This window comes from Diplotaxodon limnothrissa, linkage group LG16, assembly GCF_057381915.1.
Source record: "Diplotaxodon limnothrissa isolate DT_005_m linkage group LG16, D_limnothrissa_male_GT1.1, whole genome shotgun sequence".
Lineage (NCBI taxonomy): Eukaryota > Metazoa > Chordata > Actinopteri > Cichliformes > Cichlidae > Diplotaxodon > Diplotaxodon limnothrissa.
In genome coordinates, this window is record NC_140611.1 from 33,178,365 (window position 1) to 33,191,769 (window position 13,405).

The 13,405-nt window shown below is 45.4% G+C and overlaps 6 protein-coding genes across 10 annotated transcripts in view; all 6 read right to left on the bottom strand.

The window, feature by feature from the left end:
- LOC146616506 (collagen alpha-3(VI) chain-like) overlaps positions 1-13,405 on the bottom strand; it is a 104,409-nt gene that overhangs the window by 32,671 nt on the left and 58,333 nt on the right. The window lies entirely within an intron of this gene.
- LOC146616510 (collagen alpha-3(VI) chain-like) lies at positions 135-3,299 on the bottom strand. Of its 2 annotated transcripts, XM_085375186.1 has the most exons (3): positions 1,957-2,479; positions 1,099-1,683; positions 135-844 (listed from the first exon to the last, which is right to left on the bottom strand). In XM_085375186.1, exons 1-3 carry the CDS (start codon positions 2,477-2,479, stop codon positions 228-230), a joined length of 1,725 nt encoding a protein of 574 aa, XP_085231312.1. In that variant the 3' UTR covers positions 135-227. The 2 variants fall into 2 exon arrangements, with proteins under 2 accessions (XP_085231312.1, XP_085231313.1); XM_085375187.1 differs by lacking the exons at positions 135-844; positions 1,099-1,683 and adding an exon at positions 2,777-3,299 and having other exon boundaries at positions 1,916-2,556.
- On the bottom strand, positions 3,510-5,826 carry LOC146616511 (collagen alpha-3(VI) chain-like). The gene is made up of 3 exons (XM_085375185.1): positions 5,304-5,826; positions 4,447-5,031; positions 3,510-4,192 (listed from the first exon to the last, which is right to left on the bottom strand). The coding sequence occupies exons 1-3, from the start codon at positions 5,824-5,826 to the stop codon at positions 3,576-3,578; spliced, it is 1,725 nt and encodes a 574-aa protein (XP_085231311.1). The 3' UTR covers positions 3,510-3,575.
- Positions 6,037-8,354, bottom strand: LOC146616512 (collagen alpha-3(VI) chain-like). The gene is made up of 3 exons (XM_085375177.1): positions 7,832-8,354; positions 6,974-7,573; positions 6,037-6,719 (listed from the first exon to the last, which is right to left on the bottom strand). The coding sequence occupies exons 1-3, from the start codon at positions 8,352-8,354 to the stop codon at positions 6,103-6,105; spliced, it is 1,740 nt and encodes a 579-aa protein (XP_085231303.1). The 3' UTR covers positions 6,037-6,102.
- On the bottom strand, positions 8,611-9,994 carry LOC146616513 (collagen alpha-3(VI) chain-like). Its single transcript, XM_085375191.1, has 2 exons — positions 9,472-9,994; positions 8,611-9,251 (listed from the first exon to the last, which is right to left on the bottom strand). The coding sequence occupies exons 1-2, from the start codon at positions 9,992-9,994 to the stop codon at positions 8,611-8,613; spliced, it is 1,164 nt and encodes a 387-aa protein (XP_085231317.1).
- On the bottom strand, positions 10,202-13,340 carry LOC146616514 (collagen alpha-3(VI) chain-like). 2 transcript variants are annotated; one of them, XM_085375179.1, is made up of 3 exons: positions 11,960-12,482; positions 11,140-11,724; positions 10,202-10,885 (listed from the first exon to the last, which is right to left on the bottom strand). In XM_085375179.1, exons 1-3 carry the CDS (start codon positions 12,480-12,482, stop codon positions 10,269-10,271), a joined length of 1,725 nt encoding a protein of 574 aa, XP_085231305.1. In that variant the 3' UTR covers positions 10,202-10,268. The 2 variants fall into 2 exon arrangements, with proteins under 2 accessions (XP_085231305.1, XP_085231306.1); XM_085375180.1 differs by lacking the exons at positions 10,202-10,885; positions 11,140-11,724 and adding an exon at positions 12,818-13,340 and having other exon boundaries at positions 11,919-12,559.

Here is a 13,405-nt window from a genome sequence, read left to right on the forward strand (position 1 = left end):
CCACATCCCTTCCTGCTGGCTGTCTGACCACTAAGAGACATGAGATTTACCATATGTTTAACTTGGTCAATCAAATATTTTGCAGCTAAAGAGAAACATCTTGAAATTGAACTCTTTCTTCGCAAGCACAACTATTTTGTAAAGAAAAACACAATCCACTAGCTAACTGAACACAGCAAATCACATTTGGTTTCTTTTCACACTGTTTCCTACCATGATACTGGAGATTACAAAGGAGTCACGTTCTTACCGGTCACTGTTGGTGTCATGGGCGTGGCCCTCACTATCACTTTGCTCATTACAGAAGAGAGCTGTTCTTGGACACTGGGAAGGTCAGTGAACTCGGACACTGACAGAGCATAACTGGGCTCATATGATATTTTCTGCAGCTCTCTAGCATCTGAGGTCCTAGTTCCAATGCCAATCACATAAATGCCCTGCTGTTTGAGAGCTGAGGCTGGGCTATCTACATTGTCAAAAGACCTTCCCCCAGTTAGTAAGATCAATATCTGTGGGACACCCTGCAGGCGTCTACTTCCAGAGGAGTTTGTAAAGACGTTGTCTCTGACGTATTGGAGAGCTGCCCCAGTGTTTAGGGGTCTTCCTCCTCTGTGTCTAAGCCCTCTAACCGAGTCCACCACATCCTCCCTTGTGGTATATGTGTTCAGATAGAAATGGACCTCTGGTTCTCTGCTGTACTGGACCACAGAGACATGGTCTTTGTTTTCTCCCACATTGATTTTCTCCACCACACTCTCTACAAAATCACGCATGGCAGAAAAGCCATTCCTTGTGCCATCAGAACCATCCAGAAGGAATACAATATCTTTTCTGTCACGTGAAGCTGAGAAAAGACAGTAGGACAAAAAAATGAAAACCTTTCACAAAGCTTGTGAGATTATCTTTCACTGGCACACTAATATTTTAACAACACTAGCCTGGCCTACTTCTGTTTTAGAAAGACCACAGCATGCTACCAACTGGTTTGAAATGCACAAAAAACCTATACACACATCACATTCATTTATTTGCTTTTCCTCACTGTAGCTGAAATTAGTAATTTTTGGAGCCAGCAATAGGATGTGTCTGACAACGTACCAATTACGGTTGGTAATTCTGGGGTGACTTCAAAAACTGCAGCTTCCACAGAGGACTCAAGTTGCTGTTGCACTTTGGGTAGGTCAGTAAGTTCAGACACAGATAGAGCATAACTGGGCTCGCCAGTTATGGTCTGAAGTTCTCTGGGGTCAGAGCCTCGGGTTCCAATTGCAATGGTCAAGACACCCAGCTGTTTGAGAGCAGAGGCTGGTTCATCAATACTGTCAAATGATCTTCCACCAGTGATCAATATTAGAACCTGCGGAACTCCTGATGGCTGCCTGCTTCCGGCAGAGGCCGTGAAGACGTTATCCCTCAAGTACCGGAGAGCTGCTCCAGTGTTGAGGGGTCGTCCGCCTTTGTGCCTCAAACCTCTGACACTGTCAAGGACCTCTCTTTTTGTGGTGTAAGTGTTCAGATAGAACTGGACGGCTGGATCGCTGCTGTACTGAACAACCGACACACGGTCTTTGCCATCATCCACACTGAGTGTGTCTACTTGTTTTTGGACAAAGTCTCTCATAGCTGGGAATCCACTTCTAGTAGCATCAGATCCATCCAGCAAAAACACCACATCCCTTCCTGCTGGCTGTCTGACCACTAAGAGACATGAGATTTACCATATGTTTAACTTGGTCAATCAAATATTTTGCAGCTAAAAAGCACCATGGTAAAATTGAACTCTTTCTTTACAACCACAACTATTTTGTAAAAAAAAAGAAAAAACAAAAACGAAAACAGAACAAGAAAAAAGAAAAAACAATCCACTGGCTGATTAAACACAGCAAAACCAAATGATTTCTTTTCACACTGTTTCCTACAATGATACTGGACTTTGAAGATGGGTCATGTTCTTACCAGTCACTGTTGGGGTCAAAGGTGTGACCCTCATTGGCACTGTGCTCATTACAGAAGAGAGCTGTTCTTGAACATTGGGAAGGTCAGTGAACTCAGACACAGATACAGCATGACTGGGCTCGCCAGTTATGGTCTGAAGTTCTCTGGGGTCAGAGCCTCGGGTTCCAATTGCAATGGTCAAGACACCCAGCTGTTTGAGAGCAGAGGCTGGTTCATCAATACTGTCAAATGATCTTCCACCAGTGATCAATATTAGGACCTGCGGAACTCCTGATGGCTGCCTGCTTCCGGCAGAGGCTGTGAAGACGTTATCCCTCAAGTACCGGAGAGCTGCTCCAGTGTTGAGGGGTCGTCCGCCTTTGTGCCTCAAACCTCTGACACTGTCAAGGACCTCTCTTTTTGTGGTGTACGTGTTCAGATAGAACTGGACGGCTGGATCGCTGCTGTACTGAACAACCGACACACGGTCTTTGCCATCATCCACGCTGAGTGTGTCTACTTGTTTTTGGACAAAGTCTCTCATAGCTGGGAATCCACTTCTAGTAGCATCAGATCCATCCAGCAAAAACACCACATCCCTTCCTGCTGGCTGTCTGACCACTAAGAGACATGAGATTTACCATATGTTTAACTTGGTCAATAAAATATTTTGCAGCTAAAGAGAAACATCTTGAAATTGAACTCTTTCTTCGCAAGCACAACTATTTTGTAAAGAAAAAAACAATCCACTAGCTAACTGAACACAGCAAATCACATTTGGTTTCTTTTCACACTGTTTCCTACAATGATACTGGACTTTGAAGATGGGTCATGTTCTTACCAGTCACTGTTGGGGTCAAAGGTGTGACCCTCATTGGCACTGTGCTCATTACAGAAGAGAGCTGTTCTTGAACATTGGGAAGGTCAGTGAACTCAGACACAGATACAGCATGACTGGGCTCGCCAGTTATGGTCTGAAGTTCTCTGGGGTCAGAGCCTCGGGTTCCAATTGCAATGGTCAAGACACCCAGCTGTTTGAGAGCAGAGGCTGGTTCATCAATACTGTCAAATGATCTTCCACCAGTGATCAATATTAGGACCTGCGGAACTCCTGATGGCTGCCTGCTTCCGGCAGAGGCCGTGAAGACGTTATCCCTCAAGTACCGGAGAGCTGCTCCAGTGTTGAGGGGTCGTCCGCCTTTGTGCCTCAAACCTCTGACACTGTCAAGGACCTCTCTTTTTGTGGTGTACGTGTTCAGATAGAACTGGACGGCTGGATCGCTGCTGTACTGAACAACCGACACACGGTCTTTGCCATCATCCACACTGAGTGTGTCTACTTGTTTTTGGACAAAGTCTCTCATAGCTGGGAATCCATTTCTAGTAGCATCAGATCCATCCAGCAAAAACACCACATCCCTTCCTGCTGGCTGTCTGACCACTAAGAGACATGAGATTTACCATATGTTTAACTTGGTCAATCAAATATTTTGCAGCTAAAGAGAAACATCTTGAAATTGAACTCTTTCTTCGCAAGCACAACTATTTTGTAAAAAAAAAAAGACAATCCACTAGCTAACTGAACACAGCAAATCACATTTGGTTTCTTTTCACACTGTTTCCTACCATGATACTGGAGATTACAAAGGAGTCACGTTCTTACCGGTCACTGTTGGTGTCATGGGCGTGGCCCTCACTATCACTTTGCTCATTACAGAAGAGAGCTGTTCTTGGACACTGGGAAGGTCAGTGAACTCGGACACTGACAGAGCATAACTGGGCTCATATGATATTTTCTGCAGCTCTCTAGCATCTGAGGTCCTAGTTCCAATGCCAATCACATAAATGCCTTGCTGTTTGAGAGCTGAGCCTGGGCTATCTACATTATCAAAAGACCTTCCCCCAGTTAGTAAGATCAATATCTGTGGGACACCCTGCAGGCGTCTACTTCCAGAGGAGTTTGTAAAGACGTTGTCTCTGACGTATTGGAGAGCTGCCCCAGTGTTTAGGGGTCTTCCTCCTCTGTGTCTAAGCCCTCTGACCGAGTCCACCACATCCTCCCTTGTGGTATATGTGTTCAGATAGAAATGGACCTCTGGTTCTCTGCTGTACTGGACCACAGAGACATGGTCTTTGTTTTCTCCCACATTGATTTTCTCCACCACTCTCTCTACAAAATCACGCATGGCAGGAAAGCCATTCCTTGTGCCATCAGAACCATCCAGAAGGAATACAATATCTTTTCTGTCACGTGAAGCTGAGAAAAGACAGTAGGACAAAAAAATGAAAACCTTTCACAAAGCTTGTGAGATTATCTTTCACTGGCACACTAATATTTTAACAACACTAGCCTGGCCTACTTCTGTTTTAGAAAGACCACAGCATGCTACCAACTGGTTTGAAATGCACAAAAAACCTATACACACATCACATTCATTTATTTGCTTTTCCTCACTGTAGCTGAAATTAGTAACTTTTGGAGCCAGCAATAGGATGTGTCTGACAACGTACCAATTACGGTTGGTAATTCTGGGGTGACTTCAAAAACTGCAGCTTCCACAGAGGACTCAAGTTGCTGTTGCACTTTGGGTAGGTCAGTAAGTTCAGACACAGATAGAGCATAACTGGGCTCGCCAGTTATGGTCTGAAGTTCTCTGGGGTCAGAGCCTCGGGTTCCAATTGCAATGGTCAAGACACCCAGCTGTTTGAGAGCAGAGGCTGGTTCATCAATACTGTCAAAAGATCTTCCACCAGTGATCAATATTAGGACCTGCGGAACTCCTGAGGACCGCCTGCTTCCGGCAGAGGCCGTGAAGACGTTATCCCTCAAGTACCGGAGAGCTGCTCCAGTGTTGAGGGGTCGTCCGCCTTTGTGCCTCAAACCTCTGACACTGTCAAGGACCTCTCTTTTTGTGGTGTACGTGTTCAGATAGAACTGGACGGCTGGATCGCTGCTGTACTGAACAACCGACACACGGTCTTTGCCATCATCCACACTGAGTGTGTCTACTTGTTTTTGGACAAAGTCTCTCATAGCTGGGAATCCACTTCTAGTAGCATCAGATCCATCCAGCAAAAACACCACATCCCTTCCTGCTGGCTGTCTGACCACTAAGAGACATGAGATTTACCATATGTTTAACTTGGTCAATCAAATATTTTGCAGCTAAAAAGCACCATGGTAAAATTGAACTCTTTCTTTACAACCACAACTATTTTATAAAAAAAACAAGAAACAAAAACGAAAACAGAACAAAAAAAAAGGAAAAACAATCCACTGGCTGATTAAACACAGCAAAACCAAATGATTTCTTTTCACACTGTTTCCTACAATGATACTGGACTTTGAAGATGGGTCATGTTCTTACCAGTCACTGTTGGGGTCAAAGGTGTGACCCTCATTGGCACTGTGCTCATTACAGAAGAGAGCTGTTCTTGAACATTGGGAAGGTCAGTGAACTCAGACACAGATACAGCATGACTGGGCTCGCCAGTTATGGTCTGAAGTTCTCTGGGGTCAGAGCCTCGGGTTCCAATTGCAATGGTCAAGACACCCAGCTGTTTGAGAGCAGAGGCTGGTTCATCAATACTGTCAAATGATCTTCCACCAGTGATCAATATTAGGACCTGCGGAGCTCCTGAGGACCGCCTGCTTCCGGCAGAGGCCGTGAAGACGTTATCCCTCAAGTACCGGAGAGCTGCTCCAGTGTTGAGGGGTCGTCCGCCTTTGTGCCTCAAACCTCTGACACTGTCAAGGACCTCTCTTTTTGTGGTGTAAGTGTTCAGATAGAACTGGACGGCTGGATCGCTGCTGTACTGAACAACCGACACACGGTCTTTGCCATCATCCACACTGAGTGTGTCTACTTGTTTTTGGACAAAGTCTCTCATAGCTGGGAATCCACTTCTAGTAGCATCAGATCCATCCAGCAAAAACACCACATCCCTTCCTGCTGGCTGTCTGACCACTAAGAGACATGAGATTTACCATATGTTTAACTTGGTCAATCAAATATTTTGCAGCTAAAGAGAAACATCTTGAAATTGAACTCTTTCTTCGCAAGCACAACTATTTTGTAAAAAAAAAAAGACAATCCACTAGCTAACTGAACACAGCAAATCACATTTGGTTTCTTTTCACACTGTTTCCTACCATGATACTGGAGATTACAAAGGAGTCACGTTCTTACCGGTCACTGTTGGTGTCATGGGCGTGGCCCTCACTATCACTTTGCTCATTACAGAAGAGAGCTGTTCTTGGACACTGGGAAGGTCAGTGAACTCGGACACTGACAGAGCATAACTGGGCTCATATGATATTTTCTGCAGCTCTCTAGCATCTGAGGTCCTAGTTCCAATGCCAATCACATAAATGCCTTGCTGTTTGAGAGCTGAGCCTGGGCTATCTACATTATCAAAAGACCTTCCCCCAGTTAGTAAGATCAATATCTGTGGGACACCCTGCAGGCGTCTACTTCCAGAGGAGTTTGTAAAGACGTTGTCTCTGACGTATTGGAGAGCTGCCCCAGTGTTTAGGGGTCTTCCTCCTCTGTGTCTAAGCCCTCTGACCGAGTCCACCACATCCTCCCTTGTGGTATATGTGTTCAGATAGAAATGGACCTCTGGTTCTCTGCTGTACTGGACCACAGAGACATGGTCTTTGTTTTCTCCCACATTGATTTTCTCCACCACTCTCTCTACAAAATCACGCATGGCAGGAAAGCCATTCCTTGTGCCATCAGAACCATCCAGAAGGAATACAATATCTTTTCTGTCACGTGAAGCTGAGAAAAGACAGTAGGACAAAAAAATGAAAACCTTTCACAAAGCTTGTGAGATTATCTTTCACTGGCACACTAATATTTTAACAACACTAGCCTGGCCTACTTCTGTTTTAGAAAGACCACAGCATGCTACCAACTGGTTTGAAATGCACAAAAAACCTATACACACATCACATTCATTTATTTGCTTTTCCTCACTGTAGCTGAAATTAGTAACTTTTGGAGCCAGCAATAGGATGTGTCTGACAACGTACCAATTACGGTTGGTAATTCTGGGGTGACTTCAAAAACTGCAGCTTCCACAGAGGACTCAAGTTGCTGTTGCACTTTGGGTAGGTCAGTAAGTTCAGACACAGATAGAGCATAACTGGGCTCGCCAGTTATGGTCTGAAGTTCTCTGGGGTCAGAGCCTCGGGTTCCAATTGCAATGGTCAAGACACCCAGCTGTTTGAGAGCAGAGGCTGGTTCATCAATACTGTCAAAAGATCTTCCACCAGTGATCAATATTAGGACCTGCGGAACTCCTGAGGACCGCCTGCTTCCGGCAGAGGCCGTGAAGACGTTATCCCTCAAGTACCGGAGAGCTGCTCCAGTGTTGAGGGGTCGTCCGCCTTTGTGCCTCAAACCTCTGACACTGTCAAGGACCTCTCTTTTTGTGGTGTACGTGTTCAGATAGAACTGGACGGCTGGATCGCTGCTGTACTGAACAACCGACACACGGTCTTTGCCATCATCCACACTGAGTGTGTCTACTTGTTTTTGGACAAAGTCTCTCATAGCTGGGAATCCACTTCTAGTAGCATCAGATCCATCCAGCAAAAACACCACATCCCTTCCTGCTGGCTGTCTGACCACTAAGAGACATGAGATTTACCATATGTTTAACTTGGTCAATCAAATATTTTGCAGCTAAAAAGCACCATGGTAAAATTGAACTCTTTCTTTACAACCACAACTATTTTATAAAAAAAACAAGAAACAAAAACGAAAACAGAACAAAAAAAAAAGGAAAAACAATCCACTGGCTGATTAAACACAGCAAAACCAAATGATTTCTTTTCACACTGTTTCCTACAATGATACTGGACTTTGAAGATGGGTCATGTTCTTACCAGTCACTGTTGGGGTCAAAGGTGTGACCCTCATTGGCACTGTGCTCATTACAGAAGAGAGCTGTTCTTGAACATTGGGAAGGTCAGTGAACTCAGACACAGATACAGCATGACTGGGCTCGCCAGTTATGGTCTGAAGTTCTCTGGGGTCAGAGCCTCGGGTTCCAATTGCAATGGTCAAGACACCCAGCTGTTTGAGAGCAGAGGCTGGTTCATCAATACTGTCAAATGATCTTCCACCAGTGATCAATATTAGGACCTGCGGAACTCCTGATGGCTGCCTGCTTCCGGCAGAGGCCGTGAAGACGTTATCCCTCAAGTACCGGAGAGCTGCTCCAGTGTTGAGGGGTCGTCCGCCTTTGTGCCTCAAACCTCTGACACTGTCAAGGACCTCTCTTTTTGTGGTGTACGTGTTCAGATAGAACTGGACGGCTGGATCGCTGCTGTACTGAACAACCGACACACGGTCTTTGCCATCATCCACGCTGAGTGTGTCTACTTGTTTTTGGACAAAGTCTCTCATAGCTGGGAATCCACTTCTAGTAGCATCAGATCCATCCAGCAAAAACACCACATCCCTTCCTGCTGGCTGTCTGACCACTAAGAGACATGAGATTTACCATATGTTTAACTTGGTCAATCAAATATTTTGCAGCTAAAGAGAAACATCTTGAAATTGAACTCTTTCTTCGCAAGCACAACTATTTTGTAAAGAAAAAAACAATCCACTAGCTAACTGAACACAGCAAATCACATTTGGTTTCTTTTCACACTGTTTCCTACAATGATACTGGACTTTGAAGATGGGTCATGTTCTTACCAGTCACTGTTGGGGTCAAAGGTGTGACCCTCATTGGCACTGTGCTCATTACAGAAGAGAGCTGTTCTTGAACATTGGGAAGGTCAGTGAACTCAGACACAGATACAGCATGACTGGGCTCGCCAGTTATGGTCTGAAGTTCTCTGGGGTCAGAGCCTCGGGTTCCAATTGCAATGGTCAAGACACCCAGCTGTTTGAGAGCAGAGGCTGGTTCATCAATACTGTCAAATGATCTTCCACCAGTGATCAATATTAGGACCTGCGGAACTCCTGATGGCTGCCTGCTTCCGGCAGAGGCCGTGAAGACGTTATCCCTCAAGTACCGGAGAGCTGCTCCAGTGTTGAGGGGTCGTCCGCCTTTGTGCCTCAAACCTCTGACACTGTCAAGGACCTCTCTTTTTGTGGTGTACGTGTTCAGATAGAACTGGACGGCTGGATCGCTGCTGTACTGAACAACCGACACACGGTCTTTGCCATCATCCACGCTGAGTGTGTCTACTTGTTTTTGGACAAAGTCTCTCATAGCTGGGAATCCACTTCTAGTAGCATCAGATCCATCCAGCAAAAACACCACATCCCTTCCTGCTGGCTGTCTGACCACTAAGAGACATGAGATTTACCATATGTTTAACTTGGTCAATCAAATATTTTGCAGCTAAAGAGAAACATCTTGAAATTGAACTCTTTCTTCGCAAGCACAACTATTTTGTAAAGAAAAAAACAATCCACTAGCTAACTGAACACAGCAAATCACATTTGGTTTCTTTTCACACTGTTTCCTACAATGATACTGGACTTTGAAGATGGGTCATGTTCTTACCAGTCACTGTTGGGGTCAAAGGTGTGACCCTCATTGGCACTGTGCTCATTACAGAAGAGAGCTGTTCTTGAACATTGGGAAGGTCAGTGAACTCAGACACAGATACAGCATGACTGGGCTCGCCAGTTATGGTCTGAAGTTCTCTGGGGTCAGAGCCTCGGGTTCCAATTGCAATGGTCAAGACACCCAGCTGTTTGAGAGCAGAGGCTGGTTCATCAATACTGTCAAATGATCTTCCACCAGTGATCAATATTAGGACCTGCGGAACTCCTGATGGCTGCCTGCTTCCGGCAGAGGCCGTGAAGACGTTATCCCTCAAGTACCGGAGAGCTGCTCCAGTGTTGAGGGGTCGTCCGCCTTTGTGCCTCAAACCTCTGACACTGTCAAGGACCTCTCTTTTTGTGGTGTACGTGTTCAGATAGAACTGGACGGCTGGATCGCTGCTGTACTGAACAACCGACACACGGTCTTTGCCATCATCCACACTGAGTGTGTCTACTTGTTTTTGGACAAAGTCTCTCATAGCTGGGAATCCACTTCTAGTAGCATCAGATCCATCCAGCAAAAACACCACATCCCTTCCTGCTGGCTGTCTGACCACTAAGAGACATGAGATTTACCATATGTTTAACTTGGTCAATCAAATATTTTGCAGCTAAAGAGAAACATCTTGAAATTGAACTCTTTCTTCGCAAGCACAACTATTTTGTAAAAAAAAAAAAGATCCACTAGCTAACTGAACACAGCAAATCACATTTGGTTTCTTTTCACACTGTTTCCTACCATGATACTGGAGATTACAAAGGAGTCACGTTCTTACCGGTCACTGTTGGTGTCATGGGCGTGGCCCTCACTATCACTTTGCTCATTACAGAAGAGAGCTGTTCTTGGACACTGGGAAGGTCAGTGAACTCGGACACTGACAGAGCATAACTGGGCTCATATGATATTTTCTGCAGCTCTCTAGCATCTGAGGTCCTAGTTCCAATGCCAATCACATAAATGCCTTGCTGTTTGAGAGCTGAGCCTGGGCTATCTACATTATCAAAAGACCTTCCCCCAGTTAGTAAGATCAATATCTGTGGGACACCCTGCAGGCGTCTACTTCCAGAGGAGTTTGTAAAGACGTTGTCTCTGACGTATTGGAGAGCTGCCCCAGTGTTTAGGGGTCTTCCTCCTCTGTGTCTAAGCCCTCTGACCGAGTCCACCACATCCTCCCTTGTGGTATATGTGTTCAGATAGAAATGGACCTCTGGTTCTCTGCTGTACTGGACCACAGAGACATGGTCTTTGTTTTCTCCCACATTGATTTTCTCCACCACTCTCTCTACAAAATCACGCATGGCAGGAAAGCCATTCCTTGTGCCATCAGAACCATCCAGAAGGAATACAATATCTTTTCTGTCACGTGAAGCTGAGAAAAGACAGTAGGACAAAAAAATGAAAACCTTTCACAAAGCTTGTGAGATTATCTTTCACTGGCACACTAATATTTTAACAACACTAGCCTGGCCTACTTCTGTTTTAGAAAGACCACAGCATGCTACCAACTGGTTTGAAATGCACAAAAAACCTATACACACATCACATTCATTTATTTGCTTTTCCTCACTGTAGCTGAAATTAGTAACTTTTGGAGCCAGCAATAGGATGTGTCTGACAACGTACCAATTACGGTTGGTAATTCTGGGGTGACTTCAAAAACTGCAGCTTCCACAGAGGACTCAAGTTGCTGTTGCACTTTGGGTAGGTCAGTAAGTTCAGACACAGATAGAGCATAACTGGGCTCGCCAGTTATGGTCTGAAGTTCTCTGGGGTCAGAGCCTCGGGTTCCAATTGCAATGGTCAAGACACCCAGCTGTTTGAGAGCAGAGGCTGGTTCATCAATACTGTCAAAAGATCTTCCACCAGTGATCAATATTAGGACCTGCGGAACTCCTGAGGACCGCCTGCTTCCGGCAGAGGCCGTGAAGACGTTATCCCTCAAGTACCGGAGAGCTGCTCCAGTGTTGAGGGGTCGTCCGCCTTTGTGCCTCAAACCTCTGACACTGTCAAGGACCTCTCTTTTTGTGGTGTACGTGTTCAGATAGAACTGGACGGCTGGATCGCTGCTGTACTGAACAACCGACACACGGTCTTTGCCATCATCCACACTGAGTGTGTCTACTTGTTTTTGGACAAAGTCTCTCATAGCTGGGAATCCACTTCTAGTAGCATCAGATCCATCCAGCAAAAACACCACATCCCTTCCTGCTGGCTGTCTGACCACTAAGAGACATGAGATTTACCATATGTTTAACTTGGTCAATCAAATATTTTGCAGCTAAAGAGAAACATCTTGAAATTGAACTCTTTCTTCGCAAGCACAACTATTTTGTAAAGAAAAAAACAATCCACTAGCTAACTGAACACAGCAAATCACATTTGGTTTCTTTTCACACTGTTTCCTACAATGATACTGGACTTTGAAGATGGGTCATGTTCTTACCAGTCACTGTTGGGGTCAAAGGTGTGACCCTCATTGGCACTGTGCTCATTACAGAAGAGAGCTGTTCTTGAACATTGGGAAGGTCAGTGAACTCAGACACAGATACAGCATGACTGGGCTCGCCAGTTATGGTCTGAAGTTCTCTGGGGTCAGAGCCTCGGGTTCCAATTGCAATGGTCAAGACACCCAGCTGTTTGAGAGCAGAGGCTGGTTCATCAATACTGTCAAATGATCTTCCACCAGTGATCAATATTAGGACCTGCGGAACTCCTGATGGCTGCCTGCTTCCGGCAGAGGCCGTGAAGACGTTATCCCTCAAGTACCGGAGAGCTGCTCCAGTGTTGAGGGGTCGTCCGCCTTTGTGCCTCAAACCTCTGACACTGTCAAGGACCTCTCTTTTTGTGGTGTACGTGTTCAGATAGAACTGGACGGCTGGATCGCTGCTGTACTGAACAACCGACACACGGTCTTTGCCATCATCCACGCTGAGTGTGTCTACTTGTTTTTGGACAAAGTCTCTCATAGCTGGGAATCCACTTCTAGTAGCATCAGATCCATCCAGCAAAAACACCACATCCCTTCCTGCTGGCTGTCTGACCACTAAGAGACATGAGATTTACCATATGTTTAACTTGGTCAATAAAATATTTTGCAGCTAAAAAGCACCATGGTAAAATTGAACTCTTTCTTTACAACCACAACTATTTTATAAAAAAAACAAGAAACAAAAACGAAAACAGAACAAAAAAAAAAGGAAAAACAATCCACTGGCTGATTAAACACAGCAAAACCAAATGATTTCTTTTCACACTGTTTCCTACAATGATACTGGACTTTGAAGATGGGTCATGTTCTTACCAGTCACTGTTGGGGTCAAAGGTGTGACCCTCATTGGCACTGTGCTCATTACAGAAGAGAGCTGTTCTTGAACATTGGGAAGGTCAGTGAACTCAGACACAGATACAGCATGACTGGGCTCGCCAGTTATGGTCTGAAGTTCTCTGGGGTCAGAGCCTCGGGTTCCAATTGCAATGGTCAAGACACCCAGCTGTTTGAGAGCAGAGGCTGGTTCATCAATACTGTCAAATGATCTTCCACCAGTGATCAATATTAGGACCTGCGGAACTCCTGATGGCTGCCTGCTTCCGGCAGAGGCCGTGAAGACGTTATCCCTCAAGTACCGGAGAGCTGCTCCAGTGTTGAGGGGTCGTCCGCCTTTGTGCCTCAAACCTCTGACACTGTCAAGGACCTCTCTTTTTGTGGTGTACGTGTTCAGATAGAACTGGACGGCTGGATCGCTGCTGTACTGAACAACCGACACACGGTCTTTGCCATCATCCACACTGAGTGTGTCTACTTGTTTTTGGACAAAGTCTCTCATAGCTGGGAATCCACTTCTAGTAGCATCAGATCCATCCAGCAAAAACACCACATCCCTTCCTGCTG